Consider the following 24,696-nt stretch of genomic DNA (forward strand, 5'->3'; position numbering starts at 1 on the left):
GCAGTTTGAGCTCTCATTAAAAGCTGGGCAAGTCCTCCATAACCCAGAATCCAAATGTGGCAATAGCCTGTAATGCCCAAGAATCCTCTCAATTGTCTTAAAACCATAGGTAGAGAATGATTTAGTATAGGTTTAATATTAGAAAGCATCATCCTTCAAATTAGTCACTGAAAATTATACAGCTTGTTTAGGAATTTCAGACAATAAAGTATAACAATTAGACACTTATTATTTGTATATCTAGAACAAGTCTCCACTTATCACTTGACCCTTTTCACATCCAAAATAGGAGTGTTGCATGGACTATTGTAGGGAATTAATAGCCCTTGTTCCTTTAAATTGTCAATGATAGGCTGTAACCCTTTCTTAACCTCGAGTTTTAATGGATATTCCTTTTGATATGAAAATAGGTGAGGGTCACTGAGCTTGATAAGGACAGGAACAACATTTTGTGCTTGACCCACAGTTTTTCCATCAGTCCACACTTTAGGATTTACATTTTTTTCAGTTGAAAGAACGGGTTCCATATTCATGAAAACAGAAGCCTGGACTTTGTTCAGTATATCCCTCCCCAGAAGGTGTGAAGGAGACTCTGACATGATTAGAAACTCATGAGAAAAACAGCTCAGAGTCCCAGTTGCAGCTTAAAGGATGACTGAAATAATAGCGTTTGGCTCGTTCTGACAGAAGCGGACCAGGGGCTTCAGTGAGCAAAGAGAAAGCTGCCCCAGGGTCCAAAATAAAATCGACTGTTTGGCCCCCCACAGTTATTAATACCCAGGGTTCCTCAGGTGTAATTAGGATGGGAGTTTGTGTGGTGACCTCCGGGCACCTTTGGTCCTGATTGTCCTGAGAGTCCGACCCCTGAGGCCTACACCTTAGAGGGCAGTCTCTTCTCCAGTGTGGTCCTTTGCAGACTAGACATGGAGCCGGGGGTGGCATAGATGCCTGAGAGCCATCCCCCTTGAGATGCCCCTCCTTTCCGCAGTAATAACCCTTTTCACCTGGGTCCCTCTGGGCATTTTTCTCAGGCTGTTTCAGAGCAGGTCTAACAGCCATTATTGGGGCTTCAGTCTTTTGCATGGTTCTTTTTTCCCTCTTATTTTCTTTCTCATATTCTTTACCATAATATACTGTCTGAGCCAGCTGTAACAGTTATTCTAAAGACTGATTTGGTCCAAATGCCAGTTTTCATAACTTATGGCAGATATCTGTAGCCGACTGAGTGAGAAATCTATCTTTTAAGATCATTTCTCCCTCTGTAAATTTCAGGATCAATGTCAGTAAACATGTGGAGAGCCTCCTGTAATCTTTATTAGGTGTTCACCAGGAGCTTCCTTCTCTCCCTATTCTATGTAAGTTAATTTAGCGTAGTTTAAAGTCTTATCATATGCTCTCTTGAGTCCTTCAAGAATACATCTGGCAAAGTGGCTCTGTTATGGGAACTGCTTTGATCCCAGTAGGGAGGAGGGCTATTTTGTGATCCCTCTTTCACCTTGCCTCCAAGCCATTCATCTCCAAAAGTAATGGCTTCCCCCAAAACTCGAGCTCTCAAGTCAGGAGTCAGCATCTGTCCCAAGACATATCCTCTAAATAGTCTACCAAGACTGAGGCAAGCCCTCCTGGAAGGGTGCCCTGATTCTCAGCCTGTTCAGTTGGCAGCCCCAGATACAGGGGCAAAGTAAGAGAACGGGAGGGAGCTGAAGGTTTCACACCCAAGTCTGTACCCTTAGGACACAAGTCTGGCATGTCTCACAGAGAGATAAAGAGCAACATATATGGCACTTCCACCCATTTCTTTGTTTTCTACAGAACTGATCTAATTGTAAACAATATTGTAATTAAGAGGCCCTTCAACAGGCCAGTGTTCCCTGTCTTCCAAAGGATACCATGGCCATTTGGTATCACAGAAAAAGATCAGGCATGTCTTTTTAAACTCTGGGGATCAAACTTGTCCCAGTTGTTGTTGTTTTAATACATTTTAAAGGAATGGTTCTGGAACTGTTAGTTCCCATCTGTAAGAGAGAAAAAAGCAGCATCCACAGTCATGGCTTCTTTCCACCTAAGGCACCCCTCCCTGCTCTAAATGGGGGTGTAGACAGACTTTCTACTGAAGTTTTCCTTCCCTGGTCGGACTTAGTCTGTCCCTTACTAATGCAGGCGCCTGATTCACCCCTTCCAGTTCTACCACTGAGATGGGGTGGAGATGCACCAGGGGTAGATCTGATGGTATCCCAAATTGATTTCTAGTTCTGTACCACCACAACCTTTGTTTGATTTGTCAGAGTAGTTTCCCAAAATGTTTCCCGAGCTAGGACTACTAGGGGAAGCATCCGTCTTCCCTGTGCCTATGCACATTCCTGAGTACAGTCCTGACTGCAGTAGAAATGGTGAGTCATAAAGGGATAAACAACAACCATGGTTTCCCTTCTGAGTGTCACCACGCCAGTGTATGTGATAGCAAAAGGGTCGGCCAGCAAGGAAAAAGTGATTTTTGTCCTCAAGCTACTAGGACCAATCCTTCCAGTTCATTTCCACAGATTCCACAGAAAGAATATCTAAGGAGTTGAGACAGAAGCCACCCGAGAGCCTCTTCTGGTCCACTAAGAGCTAGTGCTACCAAAGGAAGAAGCCCTTTGCATTTCCAGTCTGACCAGATCCTGCAGTTCCCAGTCTGTGTCCTCAGTCTCATGGTCAGCAGTCAGCAGCAGTGCTTCTCCCCACACAGATCAGAGGCACAGCCATGACAGAAGACTCACTTTCAGATCGCTGGTCCCTGAAGCAGGCAGCCAAGAGAGTGACCTTTAGCCTGAGAGACAGTCCTGGAGTTAAAGTTCTGTCTTGCTCTCAAATATGCTCTTGTAGCTTTTGGCTTCTAGCAAGACCAAGCACTTCCATGACTACCAAGCTTGGGGTCTAAGTCAAAGTACATAGTAATGGCATGAATTACAAGTCCATTGAAAGTCTATGACCCAACAGATTAGGTTAGTAGTTCTGATTCCCCACGCAATTACGAAATGGTCAAAGTGACCAGGAAAAAGTGACTGAGAAAGGAAAGTTTGGTCCACACACTTTGCCGTCCTCTGGCCACTCCCCTCACAGGGACACTGGATGTCTCTTGGCATTGACAGGTGGTATAAACCCACGACAAGGCTCCCCTTTCTGCCTTCAGTCGTTTATGAGGCACTGTGAAACTGCAGAGCAGGGCTCATCACTTGTTTTGTGCAGGGCATGTCATTCATTCACACAAGCAAACCATAGAGTTAGTAAAGTAAAGCAGAAAACATGTATACCGAGAAAGCAGAGAGGCTAGAGCTCTTGAGTGTTCTTACCCTGTCCTGAAGATCCTGGGCAAGCCCCAAGATGAACAATGTGGATTTGTGATCTCCAAAGAAGATTTAGCTTTGGGACCAGGGACCAAGCTTGATCACTCAAGAGCTTTTGTGTAGCAGAGATTTATTTAAAGTATAAAAAGGGACAGAGGAAGCTTCTGACATAAACATCAGAAGGGGGATGGAGAGTGTCCCCCTTGCTAGTCTTAGCAAGGGAGCTCTATGCTTTTAAAGTTGGTTATTACTATCAAGCCAGGTGTTTAAAATGCAGTGTTCCTTGTATAGTTGTGGCACCTCCTCATTTTTTTCTGTGTTGAGCTGGAAAACTAGAAGGCATGTCCACTTTGTCATTCATTCAGTCACTCACTTTCTCGTTGAACACACACCCCTTAGACTTCTTCAAATTTGCGAGATTAAAAGATGTCACTGGTGCTTTAATTTGCTTATTCTGCTAGAATTCTAGAAAGAGCTCATGAGATAAATGAAAAGACTGCTAAACTAGGAGATGAAAGTGTGTGTGTGAATCTGTTACTTCCCTCAGCTTCAGTTTTGTCACATGTCCATGGGGGATTAGAGATTAAGAGATTTTAGACAACACATGCACGAGGAAAAGCCTTCAGGAAGACAAGGAATAATTAGTATTCACTGACGGGGTAAGTGTTTAGTATCTATAATACTCAAAAATATTCAAGAGTGATTTTAAATTGTCAGTTTCAAATATCTCCTCTATTTTCCCTCCTTTCCCTTAAGACATTTGTGAATAAGAACTTCCCTCCAACTGCCAGTGAAAAATAGTAGTTTTGTGAATTAGAGATAGAGTTCAATACAGGATGTTAATAATGTAATATTGTTTTTCCTTATAGGGTGTTTGTGAATTTGATGAAGAATGTTTTAAAAAGTATGGGAAAATGTGGGGGTGAGTATTCTGAAAACTCCCATCAGACACACTTGTTATAATAATCCTGCCCTCCCCTGGTGGTGTGGAGGGCACTCTCAGTCCAGAGCTTCTTGGGATGAAGTCATTTGCTGTAAAGCTTGCAGGCTTGTTCTACCAGAGATCCTAGAGGCCACAGGTATCCGGGTCCACAGTCTGAATCAGGCCTGGAGGATCACAGGTCGTCATTTTTCTCCAGACTTCGAGGCCCAGCGACTCCTAGCATCACTTTCTGTCCAGGATCTCACTGTTCCTCCCCCTTTCCATTTTTCTCTCTTTAGGTTACCTTTAGTTGCATAAAATGGATTATCTCAGAACATTCTAATATGTGCTCATAAATGTATCTTATGACCCTTTTCCACATGATTCTCTTTTAATTTAAACCCAATATCCTTTATTTAAATTCTGGATTTAATATGTCCTTTTGGAAAAAGAGATGAGAGTTATAGGTTAACATAATGGGAAATCATTTCTGCTCAGCTTTTTACTTTCTCTACATGTATGGAGTTTGTTTGTTTGTTTAATTTTCAGGTAAGATTTTCCAATAGAATTGTATTCAATGATTGTTTTATCTACTGTTTTTCTCTGATTTTGAGGAGATATAGGGTATATATATCTAACCCAGAGTGTGTCAGGTGGGCTTTAGGAGCTGTTGGAGGTTTGGTGAGAGCAGAGGGAGAAGTGTCTTGTGGTGCTTCTTTGCCAACAGCAAGTGGCAGAGGCTCTACCTGTCCAGACCTCTTCATCTTCTCTCATGAGGCCCTCAGAAACCATGGGAACCTGTGAGTTGCCATCGCCCCAAATGTGAGCCTGGTTGAGTGGAAAGAATACATAGCACTGGGACACTACTGGCCCAGCTCCAGCTGCCCTGCCAACATTTAGTACCTGTGAGCTCTGACTGCAGTCCCTTTTTCATGGTGGATCCCAGTTCTCTTTTAGAAAATGGTTCTCATGCATGGATGATGTATGAGGAGCACCTGGGAGAGCTTGTTATAAATACCGACTTTGACCCCACTCATCAGTACACTGAATTGATATGATCTGAGGTGGTTCAAAAATCTGATTGTAACTGTTAGTTAGAGAAATTATTAAGGCTGGAGTGACATCATGAATATAAAGCAAACCACTGTCTGTTCTCCACCCAACTGTTGTTGCAAAACCATGGTGGGAAGAAGGGAATCATACAAATAATGTCAGTCAGGTGGAAGAGCAGATTAAGCGCCTCCCCAATCTCTCCTGTCACTGCTTCAGCACTAAATGCTCTTGACACCCACTTATACCCTCTGAATTTTAGAACAGCTTTTGGAAATGGGCAGAAGTAAGTGCAGTGTTTCTCTGCAATTTTTATATGTAATCATGAAACTGTTTGAGATTCTCCTGTGAAATTAGAGGAATAGGGAACATGTGGAAAATCTTCCAATTTGTTCTAGCCATTGCAAGTGATTGATAGTGAAACCAAAATGTCAGAAGACTGTAAATAACTCAGAGTAAACCTCATTCCAGTGGCTGATTCCCATGAATGGACATCCTGACAGTCAGGAGATCAGGTCAAACAGTGACATGTCACATCTGAGGAGTCAGTTTTGTGTGATAGGTGGGTCAAACGTGAGCCTGCCCTGCTGGTGATGGATGTTACTGACATGGAGCACAAGGCCCATGGGACCCATGTAATGAAAAGAAAATGTTTAAAAGATGAGTTATACATACTTCTCTGATCTTTTTCATTCTCTTTTTCCTTTTGTTCAAATTATCCTCAACTTGATGCTACCAAGGATATCTCACTATTTAAAATATTTGCTTAAAAAATATTAACTAGAAAGCAAATTTTAGAAAATAGGACAAAAAAATCTTTCATATCCCACTGTCACTTGTGGAGCATTCCAAATCTTCTTCCATTTGCAGATATATTGTTATATATTTATGATAGATGTATCTACAGTTTTCATCTAATATTATATGCATTTTCATGCTTTGGGTATATCTTCAAAAATGACTGAGTAGATGGACTCCCCTTAATTATATTTTAATTTTCAGATAATTTACTTCCTTCAATTATTTACTAACCTAACTTCCTTCTTGATAATGAAATATATTAAACCTATAAAAATTATGGAAAATGATACAGGAAATACCCATATACTTAACCACCTATAATTAGCAGTGTTTTCATGGTATTTTTAATGATAACTTTAGAAGGATGGATTATATAATGTTAAGATAAACATCTAGACTTTCAGGTATGGCTCCAGCTGCAGAAAATGGTTTATTAAGTTTAATCAGCTCTGTTTTCCCTACACAGGGTATTTGAAGGTAAACAGCCTCTGTTGGTTATCACAGATCCAGATGTGATCAAAACAGTACTAGTGAAAGAATGTTATTCTGTCTTCACAAACCGGAGGGTAGGCATCCATTTTTAAAATTTAATTTTGTTTATTAGATATGCACTTTGAAATATATTATAAATTCACAGGATGTTGTTAAAGGAGAAAAATACAGAGAAGCTGGATGTCATGTACCTTTCGTCCTGATTCCTCCAATGGCAATATATTGATTAACTAGACTACAATTTAAAAGCAGAAAACTGACATTCATACTATCCACAGAGCATATTGTGATTTCTTCAGTTTCACGCTCACTCATTGTGTATGTTTTGTTCTGTGAAATGTGTCCTAGATGTAGATTTATGGGGCTACCACTACGATCAATGTACAGAACTATTCCATCCCTACAAGTCTCCTTCTTACTATTCTTATATAGTTGTAGCATGTAGCTTGATTTTTCCTCTTATCAGGGTCTTTAGCATAGCAAACACTGCTCTTTAAATTTTGATGAGTGATTTATCAATTTTCCATTTTGTGGATTTTGCCTTTGTTGTCAAGTCCAAAATATCTTGACCTAGCCCTAGGCCTTGAAGATTTTCTCCTATTTTGTCCCTAAACATTAAATCATTTTATGTTTTACATTTAAGTCTATAACCCATTTTGTGTTAGTTTCTTTGTAACGTTTGAGGTTAAGTTTTTTTTTTTTTTTAATTTGGCTTTTAAATTTCTGAATTGCCCTAGCACCAATTATGGAAAGGCTATCCATTTAAAATAATTTATTTATTTAATATTTATTTATTTATTTTTAGCTGTGGTGGGTCTTCATTGCTGTGCTCAGGCTTGAGCCTGGCAGTGTGCAAGTGTGTGGCTGCAGAGGTTAGCTGTGGACAGGTGTGTCAGTGCAGTCGAATGACAGTCGTAAGGACTGGCTTTAGGCATCTGCCCATCTGCGGGGCCCTGTGATAATGTTTTGCACATGTGCACCCGGAAAGATTGACTACTGGTGTCAATCCTGGGTCTTATAGCATCAACGGTGGCACTAGCTGGGCAGCTCTAGTGGGGTTGGAGGCAGTAGGGTAGGATTCATGAAACTCCCTTAAAACCATGAACATGGAATAAAAGGTGGCTGATTGTTCAGTTGACTGGGGAGAAAGGCTACACACACTGGTCAGTTTCAGTTGGTATCAGAAGCTTGCCATGGCTCTTCTTTTCTCTTTTTTGCCCCTTCCTTCCATCTCCTTCCTTTGCCTGCCATCTCTTCCTGGACAGTCCAGTCCTAAACCTGCAGGTGGGCCAGAGAAGGTGGGCAGCCTCACACATCAGGGTGGGGCCAGAGAAGGAGGGCAGTGGCTCCAAGTCAGAGACTGAGTAGGGAGGGGAGGGTGTCCACAGGGATGGCAGCCGGGCGCTGGTAAATTGAAAGTGAAAGTTGCTCGGTCGTGTCCGACTCTCTGCGACTCCATGGACTATACAGTCCATAGAATTCTCCAGGCCAGAATACTGGAGTGGGTAGCCTTTCCCTTCTCCAGGGTATCTTCCCAACCCATGGATCAAACCCAGGTCTCCCACATTGCAGGCGGATTCTTTACCAGCTGAGCCACAAGGGAAGCCCAAGAATCCTGGAGTGGGTAGACTTTTCCTTTTCCAGGGGATCTTCCTGACGCAGGAATTGCACTGGTGTCTACTCCATTGCAGTACTTGGATGCAATCTCAAAAACGACAGAATGATCTCTGTTCATCTCCAAAGCAAACCATTCAATATCACGGTAATCCAAGTCTATGCCTCAACCAGTAATGCTGAAGAAGCTGAAGTTGAACGGTTCTATGAGGACCTACAAGACCTTTTAGAACTAACACCCAAAAAAGATGTCCTTTTCATTACAGGGGACTGGAATGCTAAAGTAGGAAGTCAGGAAACACCTGGAGTAACAGGCAAATTTGGCCTTGGAATGCGGAATGAAGCAGGGCAAAGACTAATAGAGTTTTGCCAAGAAAATGCACTGGTCATAGCAAACACCCTCTTCCAACAATGCAAGAGAAGACTCTACACATGGACATCACCAGATGGTCAACACCAAAATCAGATTGATTATATTCTTTGCAGCCAAAGATGGAGAAGCTCTGTACAGTCAACAAAAACAAGACCAGGAGCTGACTGTGGCTCAGATCAAAAACTCCTTTTTACCAAACTCAGACTTAAATTGAAGAAAGGAGGGAAAACCGCTAGACCATTCAGGTATGACCTAAATCAAATCCCTTATGATTATACAGTGGAAGTGAGAAATAGATTTAAGGGCCTAGATCTGATAGATAGAGTGCCTGATGAACTATGGAACTGTTCATGACATTGTACAGGAGACAGGGATCAAGACCATCCCCATGGAAAAGAAATGCAAAAAAGCAAAATGGCAGTCTGGGGAGGCCTTACAAATAGCTGTGAAAAGAAGAGAAGCAAAAGGCAAAGGAGAAAAGGGAAGATACAAGCATCTGAATGCAGAGTTCCAAAGAATAGCAAGAAGAGATAAGAAAGCCTTCCTCAGCCATCAGTGCAAAGAAATAGAGGAAAATAACAGAATGGGAAAGACTAGAGATCTCTTCAAGAAAATTAGAGATACCAAGGGAACATTTCATGCAAAGATGGGCTCGATAAAAGACAGAAATGGTCTGGACCTAACAGAAGCAGAAGATATTAAGAAGAGGTGGCAAGAATACACAGAAGATCTGTACAAAAAAGATCTTCACGACCCAGATAATCATGATGGTGTGATCACTCATCTAGAGCCAGACATCCTGGAATGTGAAGTCAAGTGGGCCTTAGAAAGCATCACTATGAACAAAGCTAGTGGAGATGATGGAATTCCAGTTGAGCTATTTCAAATCCTGAAAGATGATATGTGAAAGTGCTGCACTCAATATGCCAGCACATTTGGAAAACTCAGCAGTGGCCACAGGACTGGAAAATGTCAGTTTTCATTACAGTCCCAAAGAAAGGCAATGCCAAAGAATGCTCAAACTACTGCACAATTGCACTCATCTCACATGCTAGTAAAGTAATGCTCAAAATTCTCCAAGCCAGGCTTCAGCAATATGTGAACCATGAACTTATGATGTTCAAGCTGGTTTTAGAAAAGGTAGAGGAACCAGAGATCAAATTGCCAACATCCGCTGGATCATGGAAAAAGAGAGAGTTCCAGAAAAACATCTATTTCTGCTTTCTTGACTATGCCAAAGCCTTTGACTGTGTGGATCACAATAAACTGTGGAAAATTCTTCAACAGATGGGAATACCAGACCACCTGACCTGCCTCTTGAGAAACCTATATGCAGGTCAGGAAGCAACAGTTAGAACTGGACATGGAACAACAGATTGTTTCCAAATAGGAAAAGGAGTATGTCAAGGCTGTATATTGTCACCATGCTTATTTAACTTATATGCAGAGTACATCATGAAAAACACTGGACGGGAAGAAACACAAATCGGAATCAAGAGTGCCAGGAGAAATATCAATAACCTCAGATATGCAGATGACACCACCCTTATGGCAGAAAGTGAAGGGGAACTAAAAAGCCTCTTGATGAAAGTTAAAGAGGAGAGTGAAAAAGTTGGCTTAAAGCTCAGCATTCAGAAACGAAGATCATGGCATCCGGTCCCATCATTTCATGGCAAATAGATGGGGAAACAGTGGAAACAGTGTCAGACTTCAGTTTTGGGGGCTCCAAAATCACTGCAGATGGTGACTGCAGCCATGAAATTAAAAGACGCTTACTCCTTGGAAGAAAAGTTATGACCAACCTAGATAGCATGAAGAGCAGAGACATACTTTGCCAACTAAGGTCCGTCTAGTCAAGGCTGTGGTTTTTCCAGTAGTCATGTATGGATGTGAGAGTTGGACTGTGAAGAAGGCTGAGCGCCGAAGAATTGGTGCTTTTGAACTGTGGTGTTGGAGAAGACTCTTGAGAGTCCCTTGGACTGCAAGGAGATCCAACCAGTCCATTCTGAAGGAGATCAGCCCTGGGATTTCTTTGGAAGGAATGATGCTAAAGCTGGAAGCTCCAGTACTTTGGCCACCTCATGCGAAGAGTTGACTCATTGGAAAAGACTCTGATGCTGGGAGGGATTGGGGGCAGGAGGAGAAGGGTACAGCAGAGGATGAGATGGCTGGATGGCATCACCGACTCGATGGACGTGAGTCTGAGTGAACTCCAGGGGTTGGTGATGGACAGGGAGGCCTGGCGTGCTGCAATTCATGGGGTTGCAAAGAGTCGGACACGACTGAGTGACTGAACTGAACTGAATGTAGAACCCTAGGGAGTGATCAGCATGAAAATTTTCAGAGGTTTTCCAGTGACTATGCTGGCACTTGGTTTCGTCATAGCAAAGTTTCTGGGTTTTTCTGCAGAGCAGGGTACAGAGAACCATAGTCACTCCTGCTTCGTGGTTGACACTGGTAGTCCCTGCCCTTCTTCTTTGTTCCTAGTTGTCTCTAGATGTCTCGGCTCTGCTTGTCTCTGGGAAGGGTGAAAGCAAAGCAGGTCATTTGTGCAATGTTCTGAAAGGCTGGAGAAACAGGTAACTGATCGTGTTTCTTTTAGTCATTTTTTCTTTTTCCAGCAAGGGAAAATGTCTCAGGTTGGGGAAATGCCTCTTGATGCTGAGCAGAGCAGGCCTAGAGGAAGGGATGATGCAAACAAAAATGTATCTATTCTCCTCTTTTTGTGAGTTATTTTCAAGTGTGCTCTGTTGTATTGCTGACACTTCTTAGACCTATTTTCATTTACTGTGGGCTATCTAATTGTGAGACAACAAAGGCTGGAGTCTCCACTCTGGTGCTGAGTCTCCTGTCTTGAAGATGTCACTTCGGTATTTCATCATTAAAGTGATATTAGCTGTAGGTCTTTTTGTAGATGCTCTTTATCAAGTTGAGGAAATTTTTTTTGTCTTCCTATTTTGTGAATTTTATCATGAATGAGTGTTGGAGCAATCTGTTTTAAAACAAAATATAAATTTGAAAGATTGAGGAGATTTTCAAACAGGTTTGCTTCATACGCCTGTCCCAAGCTGAGAAGTAGAGTTGTCTTCTTTCCCCTTCTATTCCGGGGGAAAATGTAGGGGGAAGTGTTTACCATATCATTGCATAATTTTTTTTCAGAATATCAGGTAGATTCATAATCTTTTGCATAGTTAGTACTACTTAAAAAGCCCCCACCATGTCTACACATTCCTTTTTCCAATTGATCAGGCTGTAAATATATGTAAAGACCAAAGTAACCTGAGGCAAAATGTAGTCTGCCAAGGCTGTCTGGCTGGCTGTCACCAATCCCTTCTCTGCATAGCCCAGGAAGATGAACTAGATCATATTCCCTTCTATCCCCCTGGAAGAACCCTTTCCATACTACATGGGTCATTTGTGTTTAAAAGGAGATTGGAATATGAAGGGTGGAAACCACATCAAGTGGCTGAATGTCTCTTCCACATTCACAGGAACCTAGACATTCAGGATAAATGTTTATTGTGCATGTAGCATAGGGCCTGGTACTACGTAGATAGTCACTAAAGATTTGTTGAATACATTGTTCCCAAATTATTAACACATTTTCCACAACTGTTGAGACTTCCAATACTTAGGTAGGGTAAAATGTGTTTTGCTTTCAATTCTAGGTTTTTGGTCCAATGGGAATTATGAAAAATGCTGTTTCCGTGGCTGAGGATGAACAATGGAAGAGAATACGGACATTGCTGTCTCCAACCTTCACTAGTGGGAAGCTCAAGGAGGTAAGAAAAGAAGAGGGTTTTCCATGAGCAACTTAAAGAATAAGGTAGAAAATAAATTCATATCCCTGTCCAAGGAGTGGTGTGCCAAATTTGAGTTTCCTAAAATGGTTCTTATCTTCACATCCTAAAAGAGACATCGTCAGATTCGTAATAAAATGTCACTTATGGCTGCATGCCCCTGAAAACCAGGTTCTTCTAAAACTTGAGTCTCCACATTTAACTTCCAGTGCTGTTGTGTTTTGTGTCTAGATGTTCCCTATCATTGGGAAGTATGGAGATGTGTTGGTGAGGAACCTGAGGAAGGAAGCAGAGAAAGGCAAGTCTGTCAACATGAAAGAGTAAGTAGGGGTGAAGCTGCTGGTCCTCTGAGCTCCATGGAGACCCTTGTGTTTCGTGCCTTGGAGCCAAATTCCTACTGCTGAGTTACTCTAGTGACCAAACAGGAGTCAGTATTATGGTTTACAACTCTGACTGGCCACCCGAGAATGAGTGGTGGTTCATGAAAATATCAGAATGTATCTTCTGTGTATGTGAGCCAGGGTTAATTTATCTACTTAACTGTCACCTTGGATATTCTGGGAAACAAAAATACACAGTTTGGTCTTAAGTCAGGGAGCATGATGCCTCCATCTCTTGTTTTTTCAAGATTGCTTTGGCTATTTATGGTCTTTTATAGTATTTTTTTGGGCCACAAAATCACTGCAGATGGTGATTGCAGCCATAACATTAAAAGATACTTACTCCTTGGAAGGAAAGTTATGACCAACCCAGACAGCATATTAAAAAGCAGAGACATTACTTTGCCAACAAAGGTCCATCTAGTCAAGGCTATGGTTTTTCCAGTGGTCATGTACGGATGTGAGAGTTGGACTGTGAAGAAAGCTGAGTGCCAAAGAATTGATGCTTTTGAACAGTGGTGTCGGAGAAAACTCTTCAGAGTCCCTTGGACTGCAAGGAGGTCCAACCAGTCACTCCTAAAGGAGATCAGTCCTGGGTGTTCACTGGGAGGACTGATGCTAAAGCTGAAACTCCAGTACTTTGGCCACCTCATGTGAAGAGTTGACTCATTGGAAAAGACCCTGATGCTGGGAGTGATTGGGGGGCAGGAGGAGAAGGGGACGACCGAGGATGAGATGGCTGGATGGCATCACTGACTCGATGGACATGAGTCTGAGTGAAGTCTGGGAGTTGATGATGGACAGGGAGGCCTGGCATGCTGCAATTCATGGGGTTGCAAAGAGTCGGACACGACTGAGCGACTGAACTGAACTGAACTGAACTGATGGTTCCATATAAACTTGAGGATTATTTGTTCTAGTTCTGTGAAAAGTACCACAAGTATTTTGATAGGGATTGTGCTAGATATATAGATTGCTTTTGTTGTATGGACATTTTGAAAACATTAATTGTTCCTATCCATGTACATGCAGCATCTTTCCGTTTGGATTTCCTTCATCATTTTATCGTTTTCATAGTATAGGTCTTTCACTTCCCTGATTAAGTTTATTCCTAGGTGTTTTATTCTTTAATGTGATCTTAAACAGGATTGTTTTATTATTTTCTCTTTCTTATAGTTCTTTATTACTGTATAGAAAAGCACCAGATTTCTGCATATTAATCATCTACCTGCCACTTTACTGAATTCATTTATTCTAGTTTTTTATTGGAACTTCAGGATTGCCTATATGAAGTATTATTTCATCTGCAAACAATGATAGTTTTACATGTACCCTTCCAATTTGGATGCCTTTTACTTCTTTTTCTTGTATGATTACTATGACTAGGACTTCCAATTCTATATTGAGTAGAAGGGGCAAGCATGGGCATCCTTGTGTTGTTCCTGATTCTAGAGACTACTGGTACAAAACAGACACATATCAGTTTAATAAATTTGAGAGCTCCAAAATAAACCCTTATACTTAGAGTCAATTAATCTATGATAAAGGAGGCAGGAATATACAGTGGAGAAAAGACAGTCTCCTCAATAAGTATACTTGGAAAACTGGATAGCTACATGTAAAAGAATGAAATTAGAACATTTTCCTATACCCTATAGAAAAACAAACTCAAAATGGATTAAAGATCTAAATGGAAACCATTAAAACATAGAAGAAACAATAGGCAGAATGGTCTTTGCCATAAATCATAACAGTATGTTTTTGGATTTAACTCTTAAGGCAAAGAAAACAAGAGTAAAAATAAGCAAATGACCTAATTTTTAATTTTTGCCTAATTGAACTTAAAAATCTTTTGCACAGTGAAGTAAAATATTGATGAGATGAAAAGACCACCTAGTTAATGGATGGGAGAATAATTGGCAAATGATATGATGATAAGAAGTTCAGTTCGGTTCAGTTCAGTTCAGTTCAGTCGCTCAGTCGTGTCTGACTCTGTGCGACCCCATGAATCACAGCACGCCAGGCCTCCCTGTCCATCACCATCTCCCGGAGTTCACTCAGACTCATGTCCATCGAGTCCGTGATGCCATCCAGCCATCTCATCCTCGGTCGTCCCCTTCTCCTACTGCCCCTAATCCCTCCCAGCATCAGAGTCTTTTCCAATGAGTCAACTCTTCGCATGAGGTGGCCAAAGTACTGGAGTTTCAGCTTTAGCATCATTCCCTCCAAAGAAATCCCAGGGCTGATCTCCTTCAGAATGGACTGGTTGGATCTCCTTGCAGTCCAAGGGACTCTCAAGAGTCTTCTCCAACACCACAGTTCAAAAGCATCAATTCTTCGGCTCTCAGCCTTCTTCACAGTCCAACTCTCACATCCATACATGACCACAGGAAAAACCATAGCCTTGACTAAACGGACCTTAGTTGGCAAAGTGATGTCCCTGCTTTTGAATATGCTATCTAGGTTGGTCATAACTTTTCTTCCAAGGAGTAAGCGTCTTTTAATTTCATGGCTGCAGTCACCATCTGCAGTGATTTTGGAGCCCCCCAAAATAAAGTCTGACACTGTTTCCACTGTTTCCCCATCTATTTCCCATGAAGTGATGGGAAAATATATAAATGTCTCATACAACTCAAAATCTAAATAACAACCCAATAAAAAATCAGCAGAAGATCTTAATAGACATTATTTCAAGGGAAGATATACAGTTGAAAAGATGTTCAACATTGCAAATCATCAGAGAAATGCATATCTAAATCACAAAATCAGCCAACACTTGTAAGTTTGGGTGAGGCTGTGGAGGAAAGGAAACTCTGGTACAAGCTGGTGGACTGTAAATTGGTGCAGCCACTGTGGGAAACCATATGGAGGTTTCTCCAAAAGCTTAAGGAGAACTATTGTCTGTGTCCCATCATGTCCCACTCTCTGTGACCCCACAGACTGTAGCCCACCAGGCTCCTCTGTCCTTGGGATTTCCCAGGCAAGAATACTGGATTGGGTAGTCATTCCCTTCTGCAGGGGATCTTCCTGACCCAGGGATCGAACCCAAATCTCCTGCCTTGCAGCCTGAGGACTGTGATATGATTCAGGAATTCCACCCTGTGTATACATCCAGTGAAAATGAATACACTAATTTGAAAAGGTGCATGCACCCCATTTCTTTTATCAGCTTTATATACAGTAGCCAAGATATGGAAGAATGTAAGTATCTGTCAGTAGATGAATGTTAAAAGAAGATGTGTCACGTGTGTACACACACACACAAGAAATATTACTGAGCCATATAAAAGAATGGAACTGTTCCATTTACAACAACATGCATGGACCTAGAGGGTATTATGCTTAGTGAAATAAGTTAGAGAATGACAAATGTTGCATGTTATCATTTATACGTGGAATCTAAAACTAAAATGAATAAATATCAATATGACAAAACAGAAACAGACTCACAGTGTAGAAAACAAAGTGGTGGTTACCAGTGGGAAGTAGGAAGGGGAGTGCACGATAGGATAGAGGATTAAAAGGCACAAACGACAATGTATAACATAATTGTGCTACAGGGATAGGCTGTACATAACAAGGAATGTATTCAGTATTTAATAATAACTTTAAATGGAGTATTTAAAATCGCTCTTCTACACCTGTAATTAATGTGATACTGTATGTCAACTCTGGTTTTGCTGTAAAAGGGAATCAGCTCTGAGCACAGGTTCTGTGGTGAGGTGAGACCTAGATCAATGTCCCCTTTCTTGACTCCCCAGGAAGAGTGAATTTACTCCCTTTGCTCTGCTCAGACACAGTCCTTATACACCTTTTATTGCCCATAGTCAAAACACACTACTGTCCTTTGTCTGATTATGGGTTCTGTCCTTCTATGACTGAGCTCCTTGAGTTTGGTGGTGGGGGCATCTAACTTGCCTTAGTGTCCCCATCCCCCCAGCACAGGGGCAGTTGCATCATTCACACCTCATACACACCTCAGGAGTATTATGTTATACATTGTCGTTTGTGCCTTTTAATCCTCTATCCTATCGTGCACTCCCCTTCCTACTTCCCACTGGTAACCACCACTTTGTTTTCTACACTGTGAGTCTGTTTCTGTTTTGTCATATTGATATTTATTCATTTTAGTTTTAGATTCCATGTATAAATGATAACATGCAACATTTGTCATTCTCTAACTTATTTCACTAAGCATAATACCCTCTAGTAGCAGACAGTCTTCTGTGATCCAGCAGGTGGTTCTCAGAGAGTGTGGCTCTTGACCTGTCTTGCCTGGGCATCTGATTTTATATGATTTTCTTGTTGACTCTGTTGGATATGGATAGTCAGCTGGTCCCAATTTTAACTGTGTTTATCTTTCTCTACTCAGCATCTTTGGGGCCTACAGCATGGATGTGATTACTAGCACATCATTTGGAGTGAATATTGATTCCCTTGGGAACCCACAAGATCCCTTTGTGGAGAATGCCAAGAAGCTCTTAAGATTTGATATCCTCGATCCATTTCTTCTCTCAGTAGGTAAGTGTCCTACTACATTTCTTTTTCTGTATTCCTCCTTCTGTCCCTCCTTCCCTCTCATTCTTTCTTCCTCCTTCCCTCCCTTCCTTCCTTTTTCATAGGTTTATTGAGATATAATTCACCAATTTAAAATATGCAATTCAATGGTTTTTATAACCTAAGTGTCCATCGATGGATAAATGGATAGGAAAAATGTGGTGTGTATACACACATACACAAACACAACAGAATAGTATTCAGCCATAAAAAGGAAGGAAATTCTTCCATTTGCAGCAATGTGGCTGGACCTCATGCTAAGTGAGATAAGTCAGACAGAAAGACAAATACTATATATTAAATCAAAGGAAGAAATCCAAACTCATAGACAAATGATGTCAGATTTTTGGTTACCAGAGACAGAGTTTGGGAGATAGAATTGGATGATGGTGGCCAAAAGTTACAAATTTCAGTTATTACTTAAATCAATAGTCCTGGTGTGATTTGCTTATAGGTATCCAGTTGTCTTAGCACCACTTATTGAAAAGCCTGTTTTGTCTCCATTGAATGGTCTTGGAAACATTTTCATTGTTCAGTTGGCCATAGACAAGTGGGTTTATTTCTGGATTCAAAACTTTATTCCATGAATATATGTCCATCCTTAGGCCAGTGCCACATTGCCCTGATTAATGTAGCTTTATGTTAAGTCTTAAAATCAGGAAATGCGAGTCTTATAACTTTATTTTTTTTTTCAGTAATATTTTGTCTTCTCTGAGCCCCTTCCAATTTCATATGAATTTAAGCTCAGTTAGTTTATTCAAAGAGATCAGCTAGAGTTTTGATAGGGAATATCTTATATCCATCAACGTGCCATTTTGACAATGTAAATGTTCTGATTCATGATGATGGCATGTTTTTCATCTACTTCCATCTTAATTTAGTTCAACAAGGTTTTGAGGTTTTCAGAGTGTAAATTTTACGTCTTTTATTTTATTCCTACTTTTTCTATTCTTTTCGGTGTTATCGTAGTGGAGTTATTTTCTTAATGTCACTTTATATTATTTATTGTAATATAGAAATACAACTGATTTTGTGTTTTGATCTTGTATCTTTTTTTTTTATTTTAGTTGGAGGCTAATTTACAATATTGTAGTGGTTTTTGCCTTGATCTTGTATCTTGAAACCCTGCTGAAATTACTTATTTTTTTGAATAGGTTTTTAGTGGTTTTCTTAGGATTCCCTGTATAAAATATCATGTTTAATTACTTTACAATATTGTATTGGTTTTGCCATACATCAACATGAATCTGCCAGTTTTGGGTAGAAGTGGTTGAAAAGGCTTCCTTGTCTTAATCTTAGAGAAAATCATCCAGTTTTTCATTATTAGGTATTAGTGTTAACTATGGGTTTATGTAAGTTGTTAAATGTTTTTCATAGATTCTTTTTATCAGGTTGATGAAAGTCCCTTTGTTGCTGTTTGCTGAGAGGTTTTTTTTTTTTATATCACAAGCACGTATTGGATTTTTGTTACATGCTTCTCTGCATCTATTAGATTATTGTGTGGTCATTGTTTATTACTCTATTGAAATGGCACATTATACAACCTTGCATTCCTGGGATAAAGTACACTTATATATGATGTATACATCTTTTTATATGTTAGTAGATTCAGTTTGCTAGTATTTTGTTGAGGATTTGTGTATCCATGGTCATAAGATAGATTGGTCTATAGTTTTTTTTTTTCCTCTACCATCTTATTCTGTTTCTCACACCAGGTTAATACTGATTCTGAAGAATGACTTTCAGAGTATTCTGTCATATTCTATTTGTTTGATGAATTAGTGGAAAATTGGCCTTAATTCTTTAATTATTTGAGTAGTGTTGAAACCATCTGAACCTGAGCTTTTCATTGTCAAGTTGTGGATAGTTTCTTGATTATCAAATCAAACTATATTTCTTATAGGTCTATTCACATTGTTTCTTTCTTTTTGAGTAGTTTCTGTTTAATAATTTTTTCCAGTATATTAATTTATTTTAATTGGAAGATAATTACATTACAATATTATGAGGTTTTTTGTCATGCATCAACATGAATCAGTCACAAGTATACATGTGTCTCCCCATCCTGAAATCCCCTTCTCACCTCTCTCCACACCCTATCCCTCTGGGTTATCCCAGAGCACCAGCTTTGGTGCCCTGCTTCATGTATCAAACTTGCACTGGTCATCTGTTTTGCATATGGTAATGTACATGTTTCAGTGCTATTCTCTCAAATCACCCCACTCTTGCCTTCTCCCACTGAGTCCAAAAGTCTGTTCTTTACATCTGTGTCTCTTTTGCTGCCGTGTATGTAGGATTGTTAGTACTTTCTTTCCAAATTCCATATATATGCATTAATATACAGTATTTTTTTCTCTTTCTGATTTATTTCACTCTGTATAATAGGCTCCAGGTTCATCCACCTCATTAGAACTGACTCATAAGTGTTCATTTTTATAGTGAGTAATATTCCATTGTGTATATATACCACAGTTTCCATATCTATTCATGTGCTGAGGGACATCTAGGTTGCTTCCATGTCCTAGCTATTGTAAATAGTGTTGCCATGAACATTGGGGTACATGTGTCTCTTTCAGTTCTGCTTTTCTTGGGGTGTATGCCTACCAGTGGGCTTGCTGGGTCATATGGCAGTTCTATTCCCAGGTTTTTTAAGGAATCTCCACACTGTTCTTCATGTGGCTGGACTGGTTTGCATTCCCACCAACAGTGTAAGAGAGTTTCCTTTTCTCCAAACCCTCTCCAGCATTTATTGTTTGTAGACTTTTTGATAATGGCCATTCTGACTCATGTGAGATGATACCTCATTGTGGTTTTGATTTGCAGTTCTCTAATAATGAGTGCGATAGCATATTCAAAAGCAGAGACATTACTTTGCCAATAAAGGTCCGTCTAGTCAAGGCTATGGTTTTTCCAGTAGTCATGTATGGATGTGAGAGTTGAACTATGAAGAAAGCTGAGCACCAAAGAACTGATGCTTTTGAACTGTGGTGTTGGAGAAGACTCTTGAGAGTCCCTTGGACTGCAAGGAGAACCAACCAGTCCATTCTAAAGGAGATCAATCCTGGGTGTTCTTTGGAAGTAATGATGCTAAAGCGGAAACTTCAGTACTTTGGCCACCTCATGCGAAGAGTTGACTCATTGGAAAAGACTTTGATGCTGGGAGGGATTGGGGGCCGGAGAAGGGGACGACCGAGGATGAGATGGCTGGATGGCATCACCGACTCGATGGACATGAGTTTGAGTGAACTCTGGGAGTTGGTGATGGACAGGGAGGCCTGGCGTGCTGCAATTCATGGGGTTGCAAAGAGTTGGACATGACTGAATGACTGAACTGAACTGAATAATGAGTGAAGTTGAACATCTTTTCATGTATTTATTAGTCATCTTTATATCTTCTTTGGAGAAATGTCTGTTTAGGTCTTTGGCCCAGTTTTTGATTGGCTGTTCATTTTTCTGGTATCAAACTGCATGAGCTGCTTGTATATTTTGGAGATTAATTCTTTGTCAGCTTCTTCATTAGGTACTATATTCTCCCAGTCTGAGGGCTATCTTTTCACCTTGCTTGTAGTTTCCTTCATTGTGGGAAAGCTTTTAAGTTTAAGTCCCATTTGTTTATTTTTGTTTTTATTTCCATTACTCTGGGAGGTCAGTCCTAGAGCATCTTGCTGTGATTTATGTCAGAGAGTGTTCTGCCTTTGTTTTCCTCTATTTATAGTTTTTGGCCTTTCATCTATTTTGAGTTTATTTTTGCGTATGGTGTTAGAAGATATTCTAGTTTCATTCTTTTACACATAGTTGACCAGTTTTCCCAGCACAACTTTTTGAAGAGACTGTCTTTTCTCCATTGTATATTTTTGCCTCCTTTGTCATAGATAAGGTATCTTTGGTGCATGGATTTACCTCTGGACTTTCTATTTTGTTCCATTGATCTATATTGATTCTGTCTTTACCATTCTGTCTTGATGACTGTAGCTTTGTAGTATACTCTTCTCTGGTGGCTTAGACAGTAAAGAATCTGTCTATAATGCAGGAGACCTGGGTTCAATTCCTGTGTTGGGAAGATCCCCTGGAGAAGGAAATGGCAACCCACTCCAGTATTCTTGCCTGGAGAATCCCATGGACAGAGGTACCTGGAGGACTATAGACCATGGGGTCACAAAAAGTCAGACAGGACTGAGTGGCTAACACTTTCACTTTCTTTCAGTATAGTCTGAAGCCAGGAAGATTGATTCCTCCAGTTACATTCTTTCTCAATATTGCTTTGAAAGCATTCCCTCTAAAATCAGGAACAAGACAAGGGTTCCCCCTCTCACCACTACTATTCAATATAGTTTTGGAAGTTCTATCCACAGCAATCAGAGATGAAAAAGAAATAAAAGGAATCCAGACTGAAAAAGAAGAAGTTAAACTCACAGTGTTTACAGATAACATCATCCTCTACATAGAAAACCCTAAAGATGCCATGAGAAAATTACTAGAGCTAATCAATGAATATAGTAAAGTTTCAGGATATAAAATTAATGCACAGAAATCCCTTGCATTCCTATATAATAACAATGAAAAAGCAGAAGGAAAATTAAGGAAATAATCCCATTCATCATTGCACCAAAAAGAACAAAATAGTTAGGAACAAATTTACCTAAAGAAACAAAAGACCTCTATACAGGAAACTATAAAACACTGATGAAAGAAATCAGAGATGACTCAAATAGATGGAGAAATATGCCGTGTTCTTGGATTGAAAGAATTAATATAGTGAAAATGAGTATACTACCCAAAGCAACCTATAGATTCAATGCAATCCCTATCAAACTACCAATGATATTTTTCACAGAACTAAAACAAATAATTTCACAATTTGTATGGAAACACAAAAGACCCTGAATAGCCAAAGCAATCTTGAGAAAGAAGAATGAAGCTGGAGGAATCAACCTTCCTGTTTAATAATTTTTAATAGAAAAATTCAGATTGTCTCTTTCTTTTTGAGTTAGCTTCTGTACTTCATGTCTTTTAAGGAATTTGTCTACTTCCTCTAAGTTATCTAATTTATTGGTGAACCTTGTTCCTGGTATTCTTTTAATGTCAACAGTAATCTCTCCTCTTTCATTGGGATGCTACATATTTGAGTTCTATCTCTCTCTTTGGTCTATCTAGCTTAAAATGGCTTCCCTGATAGCTCAGTTGGTAAAGAATCCATCTACATGCAGGAGACCCCGGTTCAATTCCTGGATTGGGAAGATCTGCTGGAGAAGAGATAGGCTACCCACTCCTGTATTCTTGGGTTTCCCTTGTGGCTCAAGTGGTAAATAATCCACCTGCAGTGCAGGAGACCTGGGATCGATCCCTGGGTTGGGAAGATCCCCTGGAGAAGGGAAAGATACCCACTCTAGTATTCTGGCCTGGAGAATTCCATGAACTGTAGTTCATGGTGTCAAAAAGAGTTTCACTTCACTAGCTTAAAAGTTCTTTTCAAAGAATTAGCTTTTGGTTTTATTGATCTTCTCTGTTGTTTTTATTCTCTGTATTTCATTACTTTCTGCTCTTGTCTTTATTAATTTCTTCTAGATTTAGGTTGAGTTTGCTCTTCTTTTTTCAGTGAGTTAGGGTGGAAAGTTAGGTTCATGCCTTGAGGTCTTTGTTCTCTTTAAAAGTAGATATTTATAGCCTTAAACTTTTCCACGAGCACTGTTTTTTCTACATCCCATTCATCTTGGTAAGTAATAGTTTCATTTTTATTTATTTCAAAGTAATTCCTGGTTGTATATTTGATATAGTATACAGCTCATTGTTTATTTAGGAGTGTATTGTTTAATTTCCATGTATTTGTGAGTTTCCCAATTTTGGTTATTGATTTTTAATTTAATTCCTTTGTGGTTAAAAGATATATACTGTTTTATTTCTATCTTGAATGGTTTTTTGCACAAAATGGTTAATTAGAGTAGCACACTATAGTGTGATTTATCCAAAGAAATTCCAATCCAATAGATAAAAAACTATGAAGTTAAGGAATATAATCCTGGTTTGTTTTTTTTTTTGATCATTCCAAAAGACCGACAAGACCACTGATTTCACTACTATAGTGATGGCCCCTGGACTTGGCCTTGCTCAGTCATTGGCTTGGAGGTCTGAGCAAAGGTCGTACAGGGAGTTATTCTGGTTGAGAAACCTGGTATCTTTCTCTGAGAGATAGAGCAAATTATACTTGCTGTGTAAATTTTGAATTTTCACTGTGCTTTTCTATTATCTCTTTTCTATAGTACTCTTTCCATTCCTTGTCCCAATCTTTGAAGTATTAAATATCACCATGTTTCCCAAAAGTGCTGTGAATTTTTTGACAAAATCTGTAAAAAGGATAAAAGAAAGTCGCCTCAAAGATAATCAAAAGGTAAAATCTGGTGGTGGTTACATGAGGGTATTCACTTTTTGAAAATTTGTTAACCTGTACACATATGATTTGTGAACTTCTCTGTATTTTTTAAAAGATATGTAGAGAAGTATAGATTTTAGAACTGGGGGGTTATTAACATATCATTGTGGAGGGATGAGAAAGGTGGAGATTGGGGAAGAAATAAAATGGGCCAGAGAGTGATGTTTTAATAGTAGGCATGCACATTAGTATGTCATTGCATAAATATTGTTGAGATGAAAGCTTTACCACTTCCATTCCAAAGGATAAGAATTACTGTTTAAAAATGATTTTACTGATATTATAGATGCCCAAGATGTTATACTGGTAAAGAATCACTTTGATTCCAAGACTCCTATATTATAGATTGTGTAATGAAAAGCCCCATCAGGCAACTGGTGGAGTGAATTCTGTGTTAAATTGGAGCCCACTCCTAGTCTGGCATGGGCAGGGGTCTTCTCTGGGCCATGAGGCTGCAAGCTGGTTAACCCACCTTTACTTTCATGAAGCCTGGAGGCCAGCACAAGCATGTCTGCAGGTCAGGGGAACTGAGGGTTTTGTACCCAAGATGTCACTGAAGACTGTATAGAGTTCTCAAAGGGTCAAGGCCTTGAAGATGCTTCTATATAAGCTGCCAAAGTACTTTGCAAGTGTGAGGGGATTAATTTGTGTGGTAATTCATTAGGAATTTAAATTGGAAGAAAAAAGGATCAAAGTCATGGGTTTTCTCCTGAGCAAACAGGTGTGACAGGAGAGACAGCAGGCAACTCTTTGGCAAAGAAGCTGTTTCAAAAGCCAGAGAAACCAAAGATCAGAGAGAGTGAGGACCAGAAAGCAGTTGACATGATGGCAGGTTTCTCTCTGGGAAACGTCATGTTCTCCAAGGTCTGTAGGTGAATATTAGTTCACTGAAGACTCAGGCAATACTAGTCAGACTTCTGCTCTATAAGAGGCCATAATCTCAGGAAAGAGGTT

General features: G+C 39.9%; 2 protein-coding genes across 2 annotated transcripts in view; both read left to right on the forward strand.

The window, feature by feature from the left end:
• Positions 1–24,696, forward strand: part of ZSCAN25 (zinc finger and SCAN domain containing 25) — a 430,575-nt gene that overhangs the window by 69,752 nt on the left and 336,127 nt on the right. The window lies entirely within an intron of this gene.
• The window catches only part of LOC128043211 (cytochrome P450 3A24), a 43,155-nt gene that overhangs the window by 6,317 nt on the left and 12,142 nt on the right, over positions 1–24,696 (forward strand). Inside the window, exons 3-8 of the mRNA XM_052635497.1 lie at positions 4,196–4,248; positions 6,566–6,665; positions 12,247–12,360; positions 12,610–12,698; positions 17,131–17,279; positions 23,573–23,700. Of these exons, the coding sequence (XP_052491457.1) occupies positions 4,196–4,248; positions 6,566–6,665; positions 12,247–12,360; positions 12,610–12,698; positions 17,131–17,279; positions 23,573–23,700 (633 nt within the window). The remainder of the gene's footprint in view (positions 1–4,195; positions 4,249–6,565; positions 6,666–12,246; positions 12,361–12,609; positions 12,699–17,130; positions 17,280–23,572; positions 23,701–24,696) is intronic.

Source organism: Budorcas taxicolor, chromosome 2 (assembly GCF_023091745.1).
Source record: "Budorcas taxicolor isolate Tak-1 chromosome 2, Takin1.1, whole genome shotgun sequence".
Classification (NCBI taxonomy): Eukaryota; Metazoa; Chordata; class Mammalia; order Artiodactyla; family Bovidae; genus Budorcas; species Budorcas taxicolor.